This window comes from Rhinolophus sinicus, chromosome 17, assembly GCF_057876585.1.
Source record: "Rhinolophus sinicus isolate RSI-liver-muscle chromosome 17, RSI-T2T, whole genome shotgun sequence".
Taxonomy (NCBI): Eukaryota; Metazoa; Chordata; class Mammalia; order Chiroptera; family Rhinolophidae; genus Rhinolophus; species Rhinolophus sinicus.
This window is the reverse complement of record NC_142517.1, coordinates 210,920,828-210,946,188: the sequence shown is the minus strand read 5'-3', so window position 1 is coordinate 210,946,188 and position 25,361 is coordinate 210,920,828. Positions and strand designations below refer to the sequence as shown.

Below are 25,361 nucleotides of genomic sequence, written 5' to 3'. Positions count from 1 at the left end.
CATTTGATAAAACTTCTCGATTTGCATTCAGGAGCAAGGTCTTGGGTCCAAGGGGCTGCCTTCATAGAAGGAAACCCTTCAGCCCCAATACGGGGGCTGCGAGGCCCCAGGCACAAAGAGAAGCTGACAACAGCGGCGACCCAGCAGCCCCTTGCTGCATGCCTCCTGAGACCTGCCTGAAGCACTGTACACAGTGGTGACAGCACCACTCGGAGTCAGCAGGCCTGGGGTTGAACTGGCCACACCGCCTACCTGCTGTGTGGACTCAGGAAACATTCCCTAACTTTTCTGGGCCTGTGTCCTCTTCATCTGTCAGTGGAGATAACAGAACCATCTCATAGGGTCGTGGCAAGGATTGGGGGAGGCGTCCACAGGAGACACTCACAGGGCTGACCCAGCAGGGGCTGGGAAAAGCTATCTCCTGTTACTAAGTACTCAGTGTCTTCCGGAATGGTTCAGAGCCAGCAGCGTGAACTCAGCTCAGAGAAGGCACATGCAGAGGCACCCAACAGGAGGAAGTGCCGGGGCAGTTTCAGAGCAGACACAAGAGGGTCCAGCCTGCAGCGAGGGCCCACTTCTCCTTTCCCCAGGAAGACTACACACCCGCTTGCCACAGACAATTTAAAAGATGGGAGGATCAGAAATGATGCTGCTTTAATAGGAGCTCTGTCACATACACATATCAATGAAACATTTTGGTTTAAGTTAGAAGTAAATCGTCACTACAGTAATTTAAGACAAATTATGTCTCTACTACAAAGTAGCTGTTCTTTAGAATCAAGGCCAAACTGCTTTAAAATGGTCAGGTTACAGTATTCAAGGAGAAAACTATGTGAAACGCCACTTCTCCCCTCCCCCCCATGAATGAATGAGTTTCAGAATACACATGTGCTGTGGGGTTCTTGTTTGGTTTCGGTTTACTTGTTTTGGAGTTTGGCTGGGGCATGGGGATTTTGGCAGAGGTCTACAATGAAATGCACAGCAATTCTGAATTATTAAATCTTGGATATAGTCTAAATAATGCTTTGTTTAACTTAGGAGAAAGAAGTTAATTTACTTAATTATATCTAAATAGTCTGAGTAATAAAAGTTCTAGTAAATCCATTCCATGAAAATAAACTTCTTTATTAAAAAAAACAACAACTAACATTTGTGTGGCTCAAAATTAAAACAGTAAGGCAATAAAAACTGCTCTCTCGTCCCCCCCGCGTGTAACACAGCAGGATGCAGCAGGCTCACTCTGATAACAGGTTAGTAATTCGCTCCTTCTGGGCTTTGGGCCTCCAAGACGAATACTTTGAAATACGAACAGATACACTGGGAGCTCTGGCATTATGAGTAACTAACTAGTCACACATGATCCCTTTGCTGAGTCACACGGCCTGATTCTTCAGGGATAAGAAATTCCTCCTGGTCACTGCCTTTTGAGGGGCAAACACCGAGTCTCACAATCCTGTCGAAATGAGATAAGGGCCTTATTCTAATCAGGTAATAGTCCAATCAACTTAGCTAGAAAACAGTGTTGCAACTATAAATAACTTGGTTTCCTGTGCTCAGTAAAAGCGGCCCTTTAGACTGCAGGTTTTTGTGTTTTTTCTTTTAATTTTGCTAAGGAGGCTTCCGCTGGGTGGTATCAGTTCAGGCTGAACAAAAACTAACTCCTAAAGATAAAGGGAAATCTAGTCTCTATCTTTGCCCTAGTGGGTCACTCTAAAAACTATGAGAAAAGACCTAACTTACTATTTTTATATCTTAACTGTTTGGGGAAGTGACCCATCTAACACAAACCACATGATTCCAGGGCTCAGAATCTCAGACTGAAAAGGCAGGGCCAGCCACCTCAGCCCTGCCTTCATCCCCACTTTTGTCCACACTCCCACTAGCTGAGCCCTGGGGACCTTGGCACAGGTACCTACATAAGATGGGACTTGGGACACTGCCTAGGCTCTACCCTGACAGCCTCTCTCAGGGGAAGACTGGTGGTTTGTAAGGGCTTCATGCTAATCAGAATGTGGAAAGCAACCAGAGGTGACACAACCCATCTCACACATGGGGAAGTTACAAAAGTTAATGAAATGTGTGGTCTGCTTACATAGCTCCAGGGCTGGCATGTTGTGTAAGCAGCAGGGGCTGTCAGGTGAGGGGAGCATGACAATTCCGCTTCCTCCTGCCACCCCCACCCCACCTCTCACACCAGTGTGGCCCCCAGCCCTCCTTCACCACTGGAGACCCTGTTCCCAGGACACAGGGTCACTTAAGGCAGAGCACAACTGGCCCAAACCAGTCTGAAATGCCCAATAGCCTCCAGCTGGAACACTGCACCGCCCAGGGTGGTTACGGGATGACTGCCTTCTAAGGGCCACCCCCACCTCCACCTGTCCCCCCAACTGGTCACTGAGCATGTTTCCTTTTCAGCCAGACCATTTACCTCATAAAACAGGGGCTGCCGTTTTACTTCTGTTCTCCATGTCCCACCTTAAAAAAGTTTTTGCTGCAATTTACTAAGAAAATCTCCTATGGGTTCACAACTTCTTGGAAACCAACCTGTGGGGACAGAGCCAGGAGTGCAGTTTCCAGGCTCTCGGCCTCACATGGAAAGGTGCTGGCTCAGGTAGTAAATGGCCATCAGCTGTGGCTAGTTGGCCGTCAGCTGTAACCAGTGAGCCATTGGCCACTAACATAACTGCTGTGGCTACGCTAGCAGCAAATGGGGGGCTAGCAAGAAGATGGAGGCTGAGCTAGCAAGAGCGGATTGCAGAGGCGGATGCCGCCAGCGAGAATGTAATGGCATGACTCCCCCATCTATGGCTCTGTGGGTGTTCCTTTTTGGCCTCGCCATATCCTGCGTCCTTATATGGGGAGCAGGAGCTGAGACCCTGCCTGACACCCTGCGTGACACAACCCCTGGGACCAAATGTGTTTCAGAATTCAACATTTTCTGACTTTAGAAGGGTAATAAAGATGCCTTCACCATATATTCTGTGACAACCCAGAGTAACAGAACTTAATCAAGTACATTTACAGGGCTACAGAGACACACACGGATATTCACACTAAAAGGATAAACACTGAAAACAGCCTCCCAGCAGCCAGTGCAAGTCTCACTGCCAAATAAGTTCTGCCACCAAGTTACCAAAAAAAGCAACGGCCTGACTTTCTGTGTTCAGAGGTCCCTGGACGTGGGGCTAGGGGACGCCGGGGTGGTGGGCCCGTGCTGACAGAGCGCCTTCTCCATAGGACCCGTCCAGACTCCCCTCTCATTATTGCCGGCAACATCTCTAGGAGGCACGCATCGCGACAGACCCCATCCAAGGGTGAAGTGAGGGGTTAAGGAGACCTTGTGGCCAGTGCCTCAGCCCCCCAGGGTCACTCTGCTCCTTCCTCTGGTGGCTCTGTCCCTCCCTTCTGCACAGCCTTGTTCTCCGTGTTTATTTTACTCTTTCCTTCCTCGAGGACTCCGACTCTTTCCCAGGATTAACATCACCCTGCTCCTGCCATTGATGGCTTGCCCAGCTGGCACCTCCTTGGCATCTCTCAGTAGCACTTCCTCCTTCCTCTTCTAAGGGCCCTTCCCTGATGGTGACTCAAGGTGCTTTCTGTAGGTCCCAGGCCCCTGGAAACCAAGTAGGCGAGGGGTAGGAACCAGCTCCAACGGTCTGGCCCATGGCAGGATCTTCACGTGAGGTCACAACAGCAGCAGCGCACTAAAATGGGCATCACAAATCCCCCTGAAGTCCTGTGCAAGGGCGGAAACTTCCAAGCATGTGTTCATCAGTGTTTACCTCCATGCCTCTCTCTGGCGGCTCCTCCACGGCCAGGGCCGTCTGTTCATGTAGCATCTTCCACAGACACCCAGTAGGTGATTAATTCCTACCCAGTGCAGGGCTGATTGTTTGGGGCTCACACTTTCACCAAGCTCCCACAAAGGCCTAGTGAAGTGGAAAGCTAGGGTGTCCACAGCACTAACTTCATCAAGTTTCTTTGCCAAGTGCGTCCTTTCGCCTTTAAATACTCCCATTCATCATCAACCACAAGCTGCCTGAAAACGGGTACTCACCAACCTTTCCCACCTCATCCCCTGCCCAATTTTAACGCCAAACTATTCCCACATCCGTGGTCCCAGTAGTACTAGGTTTTAGGTTGGATAACAAATCCCAATCCCCTGGATGGAGGACCCTGTAAGACCAGAAACCCCAGGGATGAGCCAACGCTAATTCAGGGACTGGCATCCATGGGGGAGGTGGAGAAATCCGTTCAGTGCCCAGTGGTCCTAAGGTCCGGAGCAGGGTAAGCGCTCCAAACCACCCAGCCAGTGATGCCCTGTTTCCCCAAAAATGAGACCTAGCCAGACAATCAGCTCTAATGTGTCTTTTGGAGCAAAAATTAATGTAAGACTCGGTCTTAACAGTAAAATAAGACCCGGTTATATTATATTATATTAATCATATTATACCCGGTATATTAAAATAAGACCGGGTTTTATATTAATTTTTGCTCCACAAGACGCATTAGAGCTGAGTGTCCGGCCAGGTCTTATTTTCGGGGAAACACGGTGGTACCAGCCTCAGGTTAAGGGAACCGGCTCTGAGCACCAGGTGTTCTTTCTTAGGTGCTGTGTTTTGTAAAACACCAAACCGCACCAAGTGACACTAGACCAGGAGCATGTCTCAGACCTCCGCGGCTGAGTCACCAGCTGGTCGGAGCCGGTCCAAAGGCCGTCACTACCGGCAGAGGGGAGCCACGACGTTCCTTAAGGTCCTGGGGAGGGGAGGGGCGTCGTCCAATGAAACGTGCCATCCAGCGCGCAGGGGGGGACAGCGCACACCGAGCTGCGAACTGAACAGGGAGCCGGGTCCGATCCCACGCGCACATCCTCGTGTCCCTTTCAGTTAAGGGGTCCCGGCCAGGGGGAGCCCACCCCACACCTCACCAGGCACAGACGCCTGTGGCCGAAGGTGCGGGCCGCCCATCAACAAGGACCACGGTCGCAGTCAGAACCGAAAGTCTCGAAATGCGTTTTCCTCTTACCAGTCTCTGAGCTTCTGGACTCAGACAGTCTATTTCCTTGTTCTGCTTGGCCGAAGGGTTGGTCATCCTGCCCGGTTACAAGTCCACCTTCCCACACAGCCAGGAAAGATACTCGGTGAACGCCGGGCTCCGGGGTCCGTGGGCGGGCAGGCGCTCAGCGCGGCCGCATCCCGAGCGCGGCGGATTAACGTCCCCCGACGCAAACCCGCGTCCGCACGGGAACTCGCCCTTCCCGAAGCTGAGGCGGGCTCCGCACTTCCCCGGCGGGCGCGGCCTCAGAGGCGGGGCGCAGGTGGCCCGGACCCGCCCGGCCGGGGGACGGGGGGGCCCAGGGGGAGAGGAGCGGGTCAGACTCCGCGCGCCCGCCCCCGAGGGTCCCGCCCCGTTGCCCGTCTGGGCTCCCCGAGGTTCTCGCCCCGCCTCGCCCCGCCCCGCCCCGCCTCGCCCCTCCCCGCGCCCCAGCTGCGCGGTTATCAATCACCACCCAACCCGCCTCCCGCCTCCACCGGAAAAGCGGTGGGAAAAGAAGACCCCGGGCGGTCCCGCCCGCAGGCCGAGGAGAGCGAGATGAGCGCGGGTGGGAAAAGGGGATTTAGGGATAGGGGCCCGCGCGGGGCCGGGGTCGGCGTGCAGAGGGCCCCCTGGGGGAGGGGCTGCGGAAGCGCGGGCCGCCCGGGGTGCGGCCTGTGCGGGGAGGGGCAGACTGCCTCCCAGACCCCGCCTCCAGCCCCGCCGCCCGCGAAGTCGGCGCTGGGCTCCGGCGCGCTACAGTCCCGCGAAATCCTATAAACTCAGACCAAATTGAACTTCGGCGGACTCTGCAACCTCAGCCCGCGCCCAGCAGCACCTGCCGGCCGAGGGACCCCGTTTACGCGTCACCACGAGAAGGGACCGGCCCCTAAGACGACACAACCGCGCGACCCGCGGGGGTGAGACCACGCATCCGAGGCCGGGTGCGCTTCCCTCCCGCCTCGCCATCAGCAAGCGAGGTGCAGCAAAGCACGGGGTGCCAGCGGTTCGGGGCGGATCCAGTGTCTCAGGGTCGGGCCCGGAGGGCTTGCAGGGCTGGGGCCGAGCGGGCAGGGCGCAGAGGGGAGTCGGCCGGGCCCTGGGAGAGGGACCAGCTCTAGCCAAAGAACACGCGTCGCTCGGTCTTTAAAAGTCCTACCGGCAAAGCGACGTTTCCTGACGTCTCCAGGCTGCGGCAGAAGCCACAGGAAGGAAGCGACGCCGATTTTCATCTGAATGTGAACCTGTGCTGCCCAAGCCCGGTGCCTGCGGCGCCTGGAACCGTCTGGCACGAGGCTGCGTGGCCTGCGGCGGCCCATGCTCTAGGGACACGTTTTTGAAGGCCCGTCTCAGAAAAACCACCTCCCGCCTCCAAAGGAGAACTTCCACCAGAATCACTTGGCCGAATTCCCTGCAAAGGCGGCCCCAGAGGAGTCTTGAAAGACCACAGATTCATTTTTAACTGTTCAAGGCCCCCAGTTTCCCCCTGTGCCCCCCCCCCAGCCTTATTCTGGTGACAGTTTAGCGCATGAACTGTGTGCACTCGGTTTCCCGCAGTGGACAGCGCCTTCCCGCGCACGCGGCGGCTTCGGGAGAGGCGCTCGGGAAGGAAGGTTGGGCTGGGAAAGAAGATGCTGGGATGCGAGGACCTGACTGAGGAGAGGGCGGGGCAACGGAAAAGAGGCCGAGTAAAGGCCTGGAGTGGCCGCTGCGGGAGAAGTTCCGCAGGTTCCAACTTTGCTTGAAGTGAACACCGCGCCGAGCTTTGACGGCGAGCAGCCTGAGGTCCCAGAAATAACTTCCAAAGACTCTGAAGGCCTACCTTTTAATACCTTGTTTTCTTGCTCTAACCCTGAAATATGTTAGTGTATTTGAATTCTTGGTTGTATAAAGTGACATGAATTGGAGAAAATAATTTTAAACTGTTCTGCATAAACAAGTATGAGACTTAGGAACTTTATCCCGGAAAGCAGTAATTTTAGTAGTAATGACAACTTTGCAGATGAGAATGATAGCCAATTAATACAATAGCCTTACTGGAGACTTCAGTTTGAATATTCCCATCTAGACAGGCAAATTCTAATGCTATTTGCCACCCCAAACCCCATGACCACACCCCCCAGGCAACAGGCCTCATTTACCTGCTTGTCTGCGAGGCCACTCCCAAAGACACCAGGTGACCATCTATTTGCTAGCGATCAGCTTCATGAGACATCACGGTAGGGAAGGGGCGGGGAGTGTGGGCTGTGGAATTAAGCCACTGGGTCCAATTCCTGGCTCTCCCACTTACCACAGGATCATGGTAAGTCACTTCACCCGTGTCTCGAGTCCCATCTGACACATGCCAGTGACGCTAGTGCCACGATGTGTGGAACACGGAAGGCACAAGATTCAGACCCCGCTGAGCACAGTGGGATAAGCTGCCCTGCTGGCCCGATGAACACACAAAGCAGCGCCGGCCTTGCCGCCTCTCAGCTCCCAGAAAGTCCCCACCCAGGGTGGCCATGCCTTCTGTCCTCCTCCTCAGCAGGAAGGAAGCTGGGCAACAACCTGGAGTGACCTGGAGAGACTGAGCAGACTAGGCATGAGAGCAAACCCAGAGCCTCCCCCACCCCACAAATGCTGTGGGAAGGTCAGCAGCTGCAGAAGCCAAGGGAGGCAGGGCACGGCAGTCATGGAGTAAGCAGCAGCTAGCCGACTACTTTAGTCCCAGGAACAAACCAACAATACCAGCAATAAAATAATAAGACTTCTTATTCCCGAGTAGTAGCATATTAGAGAAAAACGCTAGTCAACATAACATGCGTCTGGGGGAGGCCGTGATGGTCTGACGCGGGTCCTGCGAGGTGGCCGTGTCTCAGGCCATTCCCAGCTGTAGGGCCGAAGTCAGTCTATATTGTAAGCAGAGGGCTGAATGCACGCTTCTTGGTGTTGTTATGCAGCCCCTGGGCTCCAAGGATAAAGTGTAGAGTGTCTAGCTGCCTTCTGTTAACTTTGATCTAAGTAGCTCTCTGATGAAAAGGGCCCCTCATTGAAGCCCCCTTCTAAGGCAGGCCTTTTTTTTTTTAACTGATCGCAAGGCACTTGTGAGCGTGGTTAATGAGCGACTGGTGGAACCTACTCACTTGGTTTTTAGCAAGTCCACTAAGAAAGCAAAGGAAGGGTATGGCTGTAAAAACTGACGGTTTGTAGAATGGGAGACGTGGAGGTGCACCCTATTTTCCTTCCCAGTACTCGAGGTCTAAAGGCGGCTGGGCGGAGTAATAGAAACCCTTTCCATTGAGGAAGACAAACTACAACTGCCTCCGAGCATCAGAGGGAAGAAAGCAGACAAGAAGCGCAGGTCTCCATGGGCAGGAAGGGAGGCTTTGCGTGGGCCGAGCAGCGTGGGGAGTGGGGGTCTCTATGTAAAGAGCTGTGAGGTAAGGACACCGGTTCAGGTCTCCCCTTCTTCTGGTCAGGGTGCCACTTGGAACAGGTGGACTCTGACTTTCTGGCTCCCTTCCAGGCTGCCAGGTGGTTCATGACCTGCAAACACACAGTATTTCAGCCTAGAGGCCCTGTACTGAGTGGGTGCCTTACGTTGGGGGAGACTGTGCCGGCCTCGGCCATCCCTAAAAGCCACCACGCTTCTGATCTGTGCCCTCTCAACGCAAATTAAATGCCTGCCACCTGCAAAGCAGTTCTGTGATGGACCTTAAGATGCTGTGCAGGAACTCAATTTCTAAATTTCTTTCCCGAGAAAAGAACAAAAGGTAACTAGCATGGTCTAATTTTGTCCTAGGAACAGCAGAATCACAGCTGACCAGCAAATGCAAACACTGAACCAATTTGGGGCCACACCCAAGCTGGGTTTCCTGGTCTCCATAGTGTTGGTCCGTTGCTAGCTTCACTAGCTTGCCTCCTGCTGTGGCTTGGTTCTAAGTGTTGGAGCTTCAGAGACAAACCATTCCAGCCATTGTGGCACAAAGCAGAGTGTGGAGGGGAGGGCAGAGAAGCTCCCAGCCTCCCAATCAGTCAGACAACTGACACGAAACCATTTTTGTAAATCACAGCCGTACCATCTGTTTCCAATGAACAGGAATCACTAGCCATGTTGATGACAGCACAATCAACACGTCTGTATTACTTCTACAAACAGTGGGCTTACCCAGCCAGCCAGGGGTCCCCACTGGGAAGAGCCAACACACGGGCATGGGGAGTGTCCTTAGCTGTCTCCCTGGACTCAGCCTGACCAGTAACCCCATCTTCCATGCCAGGGGCACTGGGAAAGTGGTGCACACACCCAGGGCCATGCCTAGCCGGCTCTGCCATGAAAACCCGGGCTATCGGCTGGAGCATCAAATGGGGGAGCCAGCCCCTCCTGCCACCTGCAGAGAAAGCTATACCCCACAGCCAGCTGGCCCAGCTCAGGACCACCGTGACCTTGGCCCTCAGGCCAGGATCCTGCCTGCCTTCAGTTGAGGGACGCATGGGGGGAGGAGGCGTGAGTGGCTGCAAAGCCGCAGTGAGCGCTTTCTAGCACACAAACAGCTGCTTACTGAGCATTCCCCCTGTGCTGGGGGGTCACACTTCATCCTCACAGCTGCCTGGGACTCGCTCCCTCTCCCCTCCTCCCAGACTCTGAGGGGGCTCTTCTGGAATGGGGGCAATTCATAAATGATGATGGATGATGATTCTCCTAATAAAATGAGGATTCTGAGAGGTGGTCATCACTAACTGTCATTGATCTTAACTATTTTATATTTTTGTACCAACCGGGAATGGAAACTCCCTTTTAAAAGTAGCATGTCTTTAGGAATTCTTTTTATTAGTTTTGCATAACTACCTAGCACCCAGCAATTCACCACACTTCTTTTTCATCTAATAGATTTTCTTTTAAAATCCCTTTGGATTTCCTAAGGAAGGTGACGGGTGTGGGTTTTGTTTGGACCAAATCTGAAGTGGTGGCAGAAAGTAGGGTGGGGTGTCCCGAGCACCTGAGCACAGGCAGTTTGAACTGGTCTAAGGTGATGAAAATGCTTGCGTGCATGTAAGAGGCGAGGCTGGAGGAAAGAATCTTGGGACGCCTGCCTTTAATGAGTAAGAGGCGTGTCAGCAACAAGCCAAGACAGACCGGTAGTTGGAGAAACAAAGTAGAGATGTCTCCTGGAAGCCAGCATTCACGAACGAACGTGGCCGGAAGGCTGGTGTGGACACTGGAGTTCGACAAGGCAGATGGAGTGAGGAGAACAGGCTGAGAAAGCCTTTAATTTGCAACTAAAAAAACAGTGGCTATTGCATTCCGTTGTTAAAATTCTCCAGTTAAACATGTTCAACGAGCTGGGTGCATACACAAAATGGTAGATTACAGCCAGGGAAGAAGGCAGGAGCAGAGAGGACTTTGGGGTGCGGGAAGATTTGTTCACTTGTCCATCAGTTTTTAAGGATGGGAGAAACCTGAACCTGTTTGGAAGCGAAAGGTGGGAGTGAAAGGAGAATGAGAAACAACGGAGCTGGGGTGGGGAAGAGGCCTGAGAGCAACCCCTAAGGGGCGGGCAGGGCCGGGGTGGGGGCGTGTGTGGACTTTCAGGATTTGGCCTGATTCTGAGCTCAACAGGATGAGAAAACCACCAAAGTGGCCAGGAGAGGACAGATAACAAGAAGCATGGTCCTGGAGTAGAAACTGGACCATGGAGCCAAGGGAGGATGAAGAGCAGGAGGAACAGAAACGCAAGGACCTGCCACAGAACTGCCCCTGGCCCGGCCAGGGGCAAACTGTTTTCAGAACCTGAGCACAGAGCCCTTCAAGGAGCCCCAGAAAGCCCCGGGACACTGCCACGGGGTAAACTCTGATCCACATTTAAAATAATTGCGAATTTATTTTACTCGGGAATGAAGTTCATTTCCACAAGTGTCCAGCATGAGTCCATAGCAACCCTGGGAAACAAAGGTGCCCAAATTTCCAATCCATCCCTCAGAACTGGCGGTCCTTAAGGCCGGACCACAATGGTCACAGAAACATCCCCCATAAAGCGTCACCAAGAAAATGGCTGCAAACACCTCCAATAAATCATCTCTTAGGGAAACTAATTCTGTTTTTCATGAATACAACACACTGCAAATGTCGACTGGTTATTTTCTTAAAAGTATAGAGAACAAAACAAATGAAATTCTTTTGTATTTCTCAGTCATATAGGAACACTGTGAAAAGTCCCCCAAGTCAACTTTAATGCAAAGAAAAACAAATCTGTAGATGCTCTCAGAATAGTCCATTTAAAACACTTTTGATCAGAATAGATAGTGCCATGGGAAAAGAGGCTTAACTCTCCACAACTGTATTCACCAGCCAAAGGAACACCCCACTGATAAGAAAGAAATAAACGGGAATAGAAAACGAATAGAAAAGGAATAGAAAAAAAATGAAAGCAATATGTTTCTCAGACCTGCACCTGTTTATTTGGCTATGGCCTCAGTAATCCTGCCTATGAGTTTAACATTCTATTAAAGACAGAATGTTTCTAACAATCAGAACCGTAAAACAAATCTTTACCCGGCTAGCTGAAAAATCTAGAAATCAACCAGGCTACAGATGTGACTGGCAAATACCATTTACAGGAAGGGATTGTGGGGGACACAGGACTTTATAATCTCAATTTAAACAGTACCTACCCCAAAGAGGGACATATAAAGGCACTTACGAAGAGTTTAAAAAATCAGTCGGGCCTGCTACTAAGCTGCCTGACTTGAAAACAAGCTGACTTAAGGACAAAAGCATCAGAAGTGAGCGACCTTCCTACCTTACATACAGAAATCCTAAGACAGCATTCCTGAAGGCATCTTTCTAAGAAGAGGAATTTTCCTACAGGAAACCAGACTATCGCACCTTCAGCACGGCACCATGCCCTCACCCTGATGGGAGGGTCCCCTCTATTCTCTAGACCCTGAAACAGAGTTCAAAGCAAAGACGCCAAGTCTCAGCTGTTCCAGGAAAGTGCAGCATCTCCTGCACCATCAGTCAGTATGTACTGGATCCCTTCACAGAAGACTTAACATACAGAACATAGAAGCCTCACCTTTGGAAAATGAAGATTTTAGATGAACTTCAAGAGAAGTTTGAGGAAGAGCGAAGAACAGCAGTCTGCAGAGACGTGTGTGGCGTGAGAGTAGAAATTCTGGAATAACTGGAGATCAAATAGCCACTCCTGAGCACGTCATCTCCAAGTACCAGCACAGAGGTCGATTAAAGCACCTTTATACCTGGCCGCACCGGGCAGCTTGGACCCGACCCGCCTTTGATTATGGGAAGGCGTGGCCCCGAGCCCACAGCAGCTTTCCAGATGCTTCTTCTGACCAGGGGGGTTGATTTTAGCTACTCACTTTATTGAAGCCCCCTCCTATTATGCCCACTTCCGTGGAGGCATCGTGTTAAACGTGGGATTGGACTTCACGGGGAACTCTGACAGACATACTGAGCAGGGTTTCTCAGCCCTGGCACTAGTGACATCTCGGGTCCAGTAAGTCTTGGCTCTGGCACCTTCCTGTGAATCACAGGACGATTGGCAGCCTCCTGGTCTGTACACACTTGATGCCAGTAGCACTCTCCACCCTCGTAGTGACAACTGAAGTATCTGCAGACATTGCCAAACGTCCCTTGGGAGGCACAATGGTCCCCATCGAGAACCCCTGATCTGGAGGGACTTGTACCTGCATCCAAGGTGCCCACATTGTAGGAGCACGTGGACGTACCAACTTGTACACATAAGTCATGCCCCCACAGACCCCCACACAGCTAAACATGCACAGAGATCACGGTCAAGGTGGAAATACTTCAACACATCATCGAATGTTGTGGCCCACTGTTTCATCCAGTAGGAACTCCAGAGCCGGCCTAGTTACTGTCGCCACACAGAGCAGGAAGGTCAGTACCCCACACTCAGGGATAGGAAGTGGGACCGAGGGGCGGAAGGAAGCTGAGATTTCAGAGGTGGTGTGGTCACGCCAAGGCCAAGCGTGTGATTGTGGACGTGGGCTGGAAGGAAGAACGCTGCAAGCGAGAAGGTCAGAGAACTGGGCTTTGCCTCCTGGCCTCTGTGGGCTGGCCCTGCCAGAAAGGGGCGAGTGCTGGAGAGTAAAGGCTGATGGGAGGCCACGTGCACAGTCCACACGGGGCAATGCAGTCATGGTGCCAAAGGCCTCACACCTCCAAAGCAGAGGCTTGGGAGAAAATCTGGTTGGAATCCCTGTTCTGATACTTCCTAGTTTGTAGCTTTGGGCAATGCTGTGCCCTCTTCCAGCTTCCTGTGTCACATGGGAGAGATGCAGCCATCAGACAGGACATCAGGTGACAGTGGGAGCCCAGGCTGGCATCATTGAGAACCTGCAGCACATTCTGTCTGTTTTGCTAAAGTATCCAGATTACTTCTCCTGCAAAATAAGGGACTCTGAAATTACAGTTTATACCGGGGTTGGGAGAAGCTGTAGGTGGAGTCTGGCGTCACTTAATTAGCTTGGATTAGGTTTATAGCTTTAAGCAGCATTTTGGGGGTACTCAGAGAGCTCTGCCCTCTTCCAGGCAGCTGCCCCCCCCTTTCGAGCCCAGAATCTTGGCTCTGCCTCACTGCTCTTCTGAAAGCCAAGCTTGCGGTGCTCCTGTCCTCAGACAAGCACATTACGACTATGACTCCATAAAAATGTACATATATAGACAAAGACTGGAAGGAAACGCAGTGAACCAAAGAGCTGCTCTGTTTAAGTGATGGAATTGTGGGGATTCTTATTGCTTTTCAGAATACCCTTGGCTCTTGTTAGGATGCCTTTTTTTTCTTTTTTTTTTAAAACAATACTCAGGTTAAGGAACTTGAACTTTATTCAGGAAGCAGTAAAGGACCCACTGGACGTATTTGAACAGGAAGGTAAGATTTTGTTTGAACAAAGAACTGGCACGCTACAAAAAAAGTTGAAAATCGCTCTCATTGGTCTTTTCTAAACCTCCTGGCTGGGCTATTTATTCTTTCAGATTAACTTTAAAGTTTACTTGTTAAACTTTAAACCAACCTTCTCCACTAAACTGGGATTGTATTTGAATTACATTTATAAATTATTTGGGGATGGATTAAGTAACATCTTTTCATCATTGAGACTTCTCACTCAGAAACAAGGTAGGGCGGCCGGATGGCTCAGCTGGTTAGAGCGTGAGCTCTCAACAACAAGGTTGCCGGTTCAATTTCCGTGTGGGATGGTGGGCTGCGCCCCCTGCAACTAAAGATTGAAAACGCAACTAGGCTTGGAGCTGAGCTGCGCCCTCCACAACTGGATTGAAGGACAATGACTTGGAGCTGATGGGCCCTGGAGAAACACACTGTTCCCCAATTAAAAAAGAAAGAAACAAAGAAACAAGGTAGCTCTGTCTCCATCTTTAAATCTGATATGTCCTTTAGTACATTGTTATAATTTTCTTCATATATGTCCTGCTCTTCTGTTTTTTTAAGATAAGAAAATGCCTTAAAATTATGTTTGCACTTAGAGTGGACATATAATATTAGTTTCAGGCAGTTCCTGCTTATTTTTTTTATTCCTAAATGCTAGTTTGAATGGGATCTTACCTTTTTACCATTTTTTATACAGAGGAGACCAAAAACATGTATATACATTTGTAGAAAGGAAAATTGTATTAAAATTGTAATAATATATACCAATAACAGAAGATGAATACAAGTCATGTTTGACTTCTGCAATTGCAAGAGGTGCTCAAAGTGGTTGCCATCAGCGTCCAGATCCTTCTGATTACGGCAAACTACTGCTTGAGCAACGCTGACCAAAGTGTCCACTTGTATACGTTTTTTTTGGCACCCCCAGTATATATTAAAAAAATAATTGTGGGATATGTGATTGCTATGGATTTTTCTTTGTATCTCTACAAACGATTTCATTGAACCCTCCATTTTAAACTGATTTTTTGGATTAGACATAGACATAATCTGCAAGTAGCTACCAGTTCTATCTACTCCTTTTCAGTAGTTATGCTGCCGACTCTTTCTTTATCTTGCCTGAATATCGGAAGGCCCGTCATTAAACGTTACAGGGCCCCGGTCTACCCGTCTCTTCTTAAACTGGATACTCTACAATTAGGGAAACAATAAGGACACAGTGAGGCTTTGTGAGTTAGATCTCGCACTGTAATAATACAGGACAGGACTGAGGCTTGTTAGAAATTAAATAGCATTAAAACTGCCCATAAAGTAAACAGAGACTCTGTTCTGAGTCATCTGAGAAGGCACCTGAAAGGAAACCAATTACAAGTCTCGGAACAAGACACTTTTGCTGATGGGGTAGAATCTAATTTTGACCAATAAAAGGTAAACAGGCAAAGAGACTTGGAGAAGGGATGGTACTGAAGTTGGTGAGACTGAATTATTTTGTTAGTGTTTGAGTACAATTGGCTTCTGCAGGGAGGGGCACCGTGGGGGATGACACTGAGCTCTGGGTCTCCTGCCAGCACCGTGGGGCCAGAAGTTGGCCTCCATCTGAAACTTGCTGTTGGGGAAGTTACACATCCTCTCTCTCTGCCCCAGTTTCCTCATCTGTAAAACAGGAGTAATAATGGTACTTAGCTCCTAGGGCTTATAAGGGACAAATGAGTGATTATTTGTAATCAGCATTTAAATACATGAAATGGCAACTGTAAGTGTAGTGAAGCAGTGTGGTCTCTGTCATGCACATTCTCACAAAATAGCTCAAGGATTCAACCGAAATCTAATGTATCCAGTCACCATTTACAATAGGACGCAGCAGTTAACTTCTGTGCTAGACCAACTCACCCCTCCTATCTGCCTTCCTGCCCCGGGGGCTCCAGCTGACCCTCTCTCTCTCCAGCTCAGAACCCACAGCCTGCACTGTATATACCCTGATGCAGGGGACGACTGACTATACAAGCTCCTTAAACCCTTACAACTGAAATTGCACTTGGAATTCTAAGTCCTGAGGCTCTAGCAGGAGCAACCATGGTACTTTCCTAGTGCAAGAGGCAACTCTGCAACAGTTACTTTTCAGCACCCAGTCACTTCCTGGTTGAGTTACGCTCTAGCTGGCTGGGCTGACTTGTCCAGCCAGATAAGGAGGGGTGACTGTGCTTCCAGAGAATGGTGTTAGGCAATAGAAGCTCATGAACTTCCCTTTTTGGGTGAAGAGGCTCTTCTATGGCATACGTTTTGGTAAAAGAAGAAATTGTCTGCCCACGGTCAGGCAACTAAGAATACTAAAAAGACAACAATACTCAAAGCTTTGAGCTCTAATATTCTATGAGTATTTAAAATATTTCTCCTACATTTAGAATAAAAAACAACCATCTCTATCTTGTAGCATCTTTATCTCTGGAAGAAGACAAAGGGATGTGTAGGCAGAGAAACAGGAGAAAACTGAAACACACCTTGGGAGGGTGGGCGGACTCCTCCGGCGCCCCCTGGTGGCCACACGTAAGCACTTCCGAGGGGCCACTGCTAGAGGTTTCATGTTGGCTTCAGAGTACAGATAAGATGACCAACATAATGACATAAAGAGGCGTTAGCACCCATTTTATCAAGGTTAATCCACATCAAAATTTCTAATAATTCATATTAAATACAAAAGCCAATTTACTCTTTTATAAGTGGAAGCAACCCAAGTGTCTATTGATAGGTGAATGGATAAACACTGCGGTCCATCCATACAGTGGAATATTACTGGGCCTTAAAAAAGGAAGGAAATTCTCACACCTACTACAATATGGATGAAACCTTGCAAATATTATGGAAAGTGAAATAAACCACACACAAAAGGACAAATATTGTCTCATTCCACTCACATGAAATACCTAGAATTGTCAAATTCGTGGAGACAGAAAGTGGGACGGTGGGTGTTGGGGTGGGGAGTTTGTGTTTCATGGAGGCTGAGTTTCAGTTTGGGAAGATGGAAAGAACTGGAGATGATGGCGGTGATGGCCGCATAACACTGTGAATGCACTTGATACCACTTCACTGTACACTTAAAAATGGTTAAGATGGGGGGGGGGGGGTCGGATGGCTCAGTTGGTTAGAGCGCGAGCTCTCAGCAACAAGGCTGCCGGTTCAATTCCCACATGGGATGGTGGGCTGTGCCCCTGCAACTAAAGATTGAAAACGGCAACTGGACTTGGAGCTGAGCTGCACCCTCCACAACTAGATTGAAGGACAACGACTTGGAGCTGATGGGCCCTGGAGAAACACACTGTTCCCCAATAAAATTTTTTTTTTAAAAAAGAAAGGTTAAGATGGCAAACTCTGTGTGTGTATTTTACTACAATTTAAAAAAATAAAAATTTTTTAAAAACCCAATTTACTTTTTTGCTTCTGCCATGCCACAAAAGGAGGAAGAGAAAAGTCAGCGTGGAGTTTTCCCTAGAAAACAGAACTTAGAGAGTATGAGTTCCAACAGCCCCCACATGAAATTGGCCACATAAAAGATTAGGAAATCTGTGTGAAAAAATATCTTCAGAGAAGGAGACCAGAGCACATCTCTGTTTTAAAACCATCTCCCTACCATAAACTCTCTATATCTGAAATTCACACAAACGGAAAGACTTAAGCCATCATGACCCTGCACGAATTTTCAGATATCATCAAAAAATAAGACAATGAGGACTGGCAAGGATGGGAGGATAGACCTGAAACTAATATCAAATAATACTGAATGTCATCTATAACTCAATATGTATATACAGTCATAGGATGCAATGTACAGCACGGGGAATAGAGGCAATGGCGTCGTAACAGCTACATACGGCGTCAGATGGGGAGCAGACTTGTTGGGGTGATCACTTTGTGAGGGGGTAAATGTCTCATCATATGTTTTGTACACCTGAAACTAATAATAAATAAGTAAAATTTAAAAAATGTAAAATTAATGACTTAAAAAAAAGAATGGGAGGATGTTATTCTATTACGAATGTAATTTGAAAACGAAAGAGGAAAGGAAGACAGGCAAGCATCAGGTAAATACTACTTACATTAAATATATACCTTTAGGTCATTTTACCATGAACTTCTATTGGAAGAGCAGCATACAATAGTAAACATTTATGTTAATCAAATTCATGGAGCCAGAAAGCAGAATGGTGATTGCCAGGGGCTGTGTGTGTGTGTGTGTGTGTGTGTGTGTGTGTGGAGGGAATGGAGCCTTGTTGTTTAATGGGGACAGAGTTTCCATTTGGAAAGACGAAACAGTTCTGAGATGGACGGTGGGGACGGTGGTACATCCTGTGAATGTACTTAATGTCACTGAACTGTGCACCTAGAAATGGTTAAGTGGGAGGTCTTACATTATGCATGTTTGACCACAATACAAAATAACTTATGTTAAAAGATTTACGTCCTAAGGAACTAGCCGTCATCCTTGGGTTATCGGCATTATGGCACCCTGTCCAGAGTGAATGACAGGTATGTAATAGAATGCAAAATGCTCGTGGCCATGTGGAGCATCTGTGAGCATGTGTGTATACACCCCAATAATGTCTGAAAAAAGAACAAAGATTCTAAGGAAATACATCAAAATAGAGCCATGGTTGTCCTTATGTCATAAAGAGATTACAGATAAAACCATTTTTCTTTCCATTTTCTGATGTTTTTCTGATGAACATGCACTGCTTTTAAAGGGTGAAAATAACACAGTTCACTTTCCTCCATAAGTTTTTTTGCAAAGAAAGGAAGGAAGGATGGAAACAAAAACCTTCATGTTTGTGTACCTAGAGGCTTTGACAGCTAATCAAGGAAACTGCAATTTAATCAGGGTGGCTACCACTTTCAGTTCTTCCCGGTTTTTGCAGAATGGACGCCCTCTACCCCCCACCTCTCAGGCTGGTAAAGTCTGTGGCCATTCTCAATATAGTATTTTTAAATGCTTAAAACAAAGTATATAGATTACAAAGGAGATGGATTATTCTGAAACACATTATCAAATCGTGATATACTGTATCAATCAGAGACCCTACAGGAAAAAAAGAAATTACTTATGCTAACATGTAATTTCACCCTGGGGACCCACTAAAGAGGTTCTGGATGGCTGAGAAGGCAAAGGGGACTCAGGTAACACAGAGGTAATAAATTTGGAAACGGCTAGGGCTGGGGGGACAAGGGGCTGCACTGTTGTACCCGCTGGGGTGCGGACCCAGGCCTCTGAGCATGGTGATTCAGAAGCTGCGACAGGGCTCCATGACGGTGGTTTCCCAGTGCGTGAAAAACACTAGAAACAGAACCAACCACAGCTGTTGGGTGAAGAGCCGTTGCTGGGGTGATGGTCCCATCAACAGGAAGCAGACAGGGAGGGGCAGGCTGGTTCCCCTTCTTCCCCCAGCCACCCCCGCCTCTGCTGGCAGAGCTCAGGAGAGAGGCGGTGCCAGTCCAGCGTCACAGGGCCCGGAAAGAAGGGAGGGCTGGGAGAGGCGCGGCTTAATCACCAGCACGTGTCCCTGCTTACTTATGGGCGCCTTAATGACAAGGCTCACACCTACCCGAGTACCCACACAGTGACATGTGTGTCCCCAGCTGCAACCACTGTGAAGTGACATGAAAATATCTGGGATTTCCACCAGTGACAAAGTCACACATACTTCTGATACCGCCGAAGGCTGTGGCCTACGTTCCAAATTGGTGATAATTCTGTTTGTTTCTCCTACCCAATTTCAGGGGCCTCTTGAAATCTAACCAGGGCCCTGGGGGGATTCCAGGACCCAAGATTAAAAATCCTTCTGGATCTTTCAAGATGTCAAATACAGTTCTTCATCTTCCTTAATTTTTGCTTTAAAAGAAAATCACATGAGAAAATGATAACAATGCAAATTCGTGTTTTTGTGCATAGCTTTCATTTAACTGATGCTACCAACCACTCTTGCAAACAGTAAATAGTAATTTTTGCATTTTATTGATCATATTGTACCTGTTTCTGAATGCCCCTGGAAATAAACAGAACACACACCTCACTTGTATCCTGGCCCCACACTCACGGTGGGCATGGGATAGGGGTGTTTTAGGATTTATGGGGTCTTCAGAGCCCTTCCTAAAACGCTGCTCCCTCCCTGGGTTCTGTCAACCCCACCACTTCGACAATGCTTACATGTGCCTGAGCACCAGACCCGTATTTCTAATCGTGTCTTCTCTAAGCTTCAGCCTACCTGCCAGCTGGACAGCTCTACCTGGACGTCCCAAAGGCAGCTCAAACTCCACACATCCAAACATAACTCCTGTCACCCCCGGAGTCTTTCCCGGCATTCCCTCTCCTATGGGGGATGACCTGGTCTTATATTGTATAAAACCCTATCTTATCTTACACACTATAAGACCGGGTCTTATATTAATTTTTGCTCCAAAAGACGCATTAGAGCTGATGGTCCAGCTAGGTCTTATTTTCAGGGAAACATAGTAAATAGAAGTATCCCTACACCATGCCAGGTGCAGGGGACGCAGCCGGAAAACAGCTTTGTGCCTCCAGGGGAATGAGAAGTGAGTGAGATAGTAGGTACAGCCTCCATGTGAAACCTTTGACAGGCTTCCCTCTCTCAATGAAGTAGAGTCCCAGCTCCTCTGAGGCGTCTACCAGGCTCTTCTCGATGTGGCCCTGGTGTCCTGCCACCCAGCGCTCCCACCATTGTTCCCCATCATCTCACAGACCAGGGACAGCAGAGCCTGTCACGCCCCCTGGTGGTGACTTCAAGACGTTCAGCGTGAATCCCCACATTTCTTTTTGTCAGTAAAACAACTTAGAAACACTTAACAGTGTTTGTAATAAAAGAGGGTCCAACCCTCTGCTGAAGAACTCAGTTTACCACCTAATCAATGTCACAGTTTTATTTAATATAGAAACAAGATCATTCCATATGTTTCCTAGAGTGAATGTACTCTACTCTTTTTTTCCTTTCTTTTTTTTAAAGATTTTATTGGGGAAGGGGAACAGGACTTTATTGGGGAACAGTGTGTAATTCCAGGGCTTTTTTCCAAGTCAAGTTGTTGTCCTTTCAATGTTAGTTGTGGAGGGTGCCGTTCAGCTTCAAGTTATTGTCCTTTCAGTCTTAGTTGTGGAGGGCGCAGCTCAGCTCCAGGTCCAGTTGCCGTTGCTAGTTGCAGGGGGCGCAGCCCACCATCCCTTGTGGAAGTCGAGGAGTTGAACTGGCAACCTTGTAGTTGAGAGCCCACTGGCCTATGTGGGAATCGAACCGGCAGCCTTCAGAGTTAGGAGCATGGAGCTCTAACCACCTGAGCCACTGGGCTGGCCCAAATGTACTCTATTCTTTAATTAAAACAAATTCGAACACTTCCACCACAATTCTTGTAAAAGAATTTCATCGTGCTCTATGAAGAACTGAAAAACTGCAACTATTTATTAAAGAAACAGAAAGTCACTATTCTGTGGCTTATCTATAGCAATACTTGAAAATTCAAGGAGAATCACACTGAGAGGTTTTGTTATGAGCTTCCAGCTACGGGAAATAGTCTAAAATACATGTCATCCATTTTTAGGTACGTATATGTAAGATTTTATTTCAATATATGATAAAGTAGTTATTCTCTTAGAATAACCAAAATAATAAACCTAATTTAAAACACTTAAACTAAGGTCAACATTTTTTTAAGGGCTAGATGAAATTTGAATTTCGGGGGTGCAGGAAATTCTCTGCTCTCCACGTCAAACAAGTAATATGATCCCAACAGATACATAAGAACTCTAACCTTTTATTTATACACGTTTTTATTTTTCAAATATTAAATTCTCACTGAAGACAAAGTCTAACTCTTCTTGCATCAGAACCACACTTTCCACCTCTTATTTTAAGAAGCTCTACGTTGTCTGCTGTATTTAAAAAGTCACCAAGAGAACAAGAAATTGAGGGCGCTGACCCTTCCTCTGTAAAGCGGGTCTGTCAGTGATCATAGGTCCCAAGACTGAGAGAGCTGGTTGTGTGCTTTCACAGAATTCGAGGAATGGTGAGGACTTAATACAATGTCATTCACATCATTTAGAAAAAGATGCAAAAACCAAAATGAGGAAAAGAAACTCAACCTGGTGAACAGTGAAAAGAAGCCTTCAGGAATGTGTTGCCAGACTTCAGTCACACCGTTTAAATGAAATTTACTTAGAAGGGTTGTCTAAGATATTTGAAAAGGAACACTCACCCGTGAAGATGCATGTACACACACATATACGCACGTACACACGTGTGCACACATGCACACACCCATATACATGTATGCATACACATGCACATGTGCAGTGCAGATATGTGCGTGCACACACACACACACACACACGTAAAGCCAGTGCTGACTAGGCTAAGGAGCAGCCGTGGGCCCTCCCTGGCCGGCGTCTCCTGTGCAGGCCCTGAGCGCCTGCGAAGCCCTGCCTCTCTCTGCCCCAGCTCTTCCTGCTGCACTTCCCTTTAGTCGTTGCTAGAACACGGGAGACTCCACACCAACTGTCATTGCAATATGACTGGAAAGCATCTAACTTAAGTGTCCATTGGCCCCTGGAAGCCAGCAAGAGAGAATCTATTCTGTGCTGTCCTGGGTTCCCAACATGTGGCAAACAAATCAGCTTTCCTGGGGCCATGGGCTGTGCCCAGGTTTGCGGTCATAGGTTAGAATCTGGGTTGCAGAGCGTAAGGGACCTAGAAAGCCTCTAGCTCTCGGATTGCAGCCCGGGGCAGCGTGTAACCACGCATGAGCATGCGTGGGATATGTATGCAGTGCAGCTGTCACCTGGGGCCACAGCCCACAAATAGCACTTGCTATGGAAACCTCTGGTGTTACACTAAAACCACCACGCGAACCGGAAGGGGCTCCCTTAGTGCCGAATACCTAGACCCTTTTTGGGTCCTCAGACTGGTTCCCCCATTTACCATCTGAAGGTACTCGAGGTGAAACAAAACGGCAAAATGGAGCCTTTGGGGTGGGGACCTGGGCCGCTTGGCACAGCTGTTAGCAGCCCTGTGTGCTGTGCACCCCACCTCTGCTGGACGCGCAGGAGACACATTTCTACCTGAAACTGATGACAAAAACAGGAGCTGACACTGAAAGCCAGATGCTAGCTAAATGCCAGAGAAAAGATCATTCTCTCAAACTTAGGACAAGGAAACTGAGGCACAGACGAGGTAAAGGCTTGCCAAGGTCCTGCCACTCGTGGGCATGGAGCCCAATGTGAACCCAGACACACAGTCCCGTGGACATTGTTACAGAGCCCTCACCAGACTCCCTGAAAGCTGTGCGCACATGCTGCGCTGACACTTCCTTGTTTTCTCTCATGTAAGCCCTGGCAGCCCTGAAAGGTGGGTCTTAGGATTCCTGTGGCACCACAGTGGAAGCTGAGGCTTGGGGTTGAGTAATGTACTCAAGGGACAGAGCTTCATGACCGTGCGGCCAGACCTGGAGCTCAGACGCTGAACTCTCCGTGCTCCTGACTTTCCTGCTCATCCCTGGCCTCCATCCAACACGTGTTTTTCCTCTTTCTTAAAACCACAGGTGGACGAGGCCTCCAAACACGGTCTGTCCCATTGCCGCTCCCAGCAGGAGGTGTCATTATTCCAGTATTGACAAGTGACCTGTCCAAGGCCACACGACCAAGCAGACACACTGAGGTGCTGGGGCTCAGACTTCCTAGAACAAGGACACCGCCTCTTTTCCAAAGATCCCGCTTTCCGCCCGGCCAGGTGTATTATAGCAAATAGCTTTTATTAGTAACATTTCAAATTGTTTCCTCTCTGTGAAAAACCCAACTGGCACACAATCCTTAGAGTGTGCATTACTTTTTCCCTGTTGGAATTATAACCATCTACCACCATTTGTCAAATGTCCAAGAACACAGGAAAACCTCCTCCTCCCAGCTGGTTTTCGTTAAATGATTTGGTGTCTAATATTCAGATTTGTCCAGACGCTGCCTGATCTCCTGCCAGGAGCTGACTCAAGCTGATTGTCTGGGCAGAGACGTGCAAGGCTTTGTGGCAAATGAACACATCTCACATGGGGGTGGAAGTCGAGGAGACGTGGTTGGCTCCTGCTCACCAGCAACTGTTTCCTAGGGAACGGTGTGATGGAACAGCCTGTGCGTGTTTAACAAGATCAAGTTGTTTTTCTTTAAAGCAAGGAGGGTGTGTGTTTACCCAAGGAGGAGACATCATTCTGGTCCCACTTCCCTCCAGCGCTCAGCTCTCCTTCACCTGCTCCACACACTGTGACGGCTCCAATGTCTTATAAGATAAAACCCAGCACAGAACCTACTGCAGGGTTATCAGGCACCTGCTCAGGCATCTTTGTTTTCAGCCAGTGAAGATGTTCAACTCTTTTTTTTTTTTTTTTTTGGAGAGATGTTCAACTCTTAATCTCAACTGAGAAAAAGTATCTGCAAAAGGATTAACGTGTAATCTACAAATCACCAAAAAATAAATACTAGCATTCCAAGACGTGTTTTGACAATTTGAAAAAGACCTTCAAAAAACTCAGAATCAAAGAGCTAGCAGTTTTTAGCTATCAGATTTACAGCGGCTAAGAATAATCCCAGTCCTGCATCCTGCGGTGAGACAGACGTTTCCAGACAACACAGAGGCAAGCGTGAACTGACACAGCCTTTCAGGAAAGCGATCGGGAAACAAGTAGCAGGGGCCCCACACAGTTATAAGGCTTATACGTTTCACATTTGTGTCTTCACTTCTTAGACTCTGATAGGAAATTATTTACGCTTAAAGACGTTTAAGATGTGTGGCGCGAACTGCACAGACAATGGCCTGCACAGACGACAAAGGTTATCACAACTGCTAACAAACAATCACAAAACCTGCAAACAATAGGAAACCAAGCCACATGGGACATCCCCAGTGCCACATTCAAACGCTTTTCAGAGCATGTGATATGAAGACTGTGCTTATGTCTTTCCTTAAAAAAGATAATAAAAAGTGCAGTGTTTTCAAATACACAGTTGAGGCTATCTTTAAAAATGTCCATAGATAAAAGACTAGAAGGGAATCAAACAAACTATTAACAGGCCTTAAGCTCGGTCACAGAGCAAGTTATCATTTTTCCTTTTTGTTGTTGTCTGAATTTTCCTTATTATTTTCTATAAGAAACATGTATTATAGTTAATACAATAAACATTGCCTTTCACCAACGACAACTACCATTGCTAATTTCTTAATTTATTCAACAAAAAAATCTTGTTGTAGGCCAAACTTCAGGATAAATGCTGCAAGGATGATAAGCAGTGAGTGCGGGTCCACCACCCCCATCTGGGGACATCAGGGAGGGCTTCCTGGAGGAAGGGGGAACAGAGGGCTGGAAGGATGGATAGGATGGAAA

At 48.3% G+C, this 25,361-nt stretch overlaps 1 protein-coding gene across 50 annotated transcripts in view; it reads right to left on the bottom strand.

Moving 5' to 3' along the window:
- Positions 1-25,361, bottom strand: part of LRRFIP1 (LRR binding FLII interacting protein 1) — a 131,631-nt gene that overhangs the window by 70,614 nt on the left and 35,656 nt on the right. For 3 of the 50 annotated variants that reach the window (XM_019740882.3, XM_019740889.3, XM_019740883.3), the window contains exon 1: positions 5,029-5,430. The exons of 40 other annotated variants lie outside the window; for them this stretch is intronic. In XM_019740882.3, the coding sequence (XP_019596441.3) occupies positions 5,029-5,094 (66 nt within the window). In that variant the 5' untranslated portion in view covers positions 5,095-5,430. Of the gene's footprint in view, positions 1-5,028; positions 5,432-12,092; positions 12,114-25,361 lie in introns of those variants that run through there. 7 more of the 50 variants (XM_074315673.2, XM_019740884.3, XM_019740903.3 and 4 more) reach the window with 7 other exon arrangements.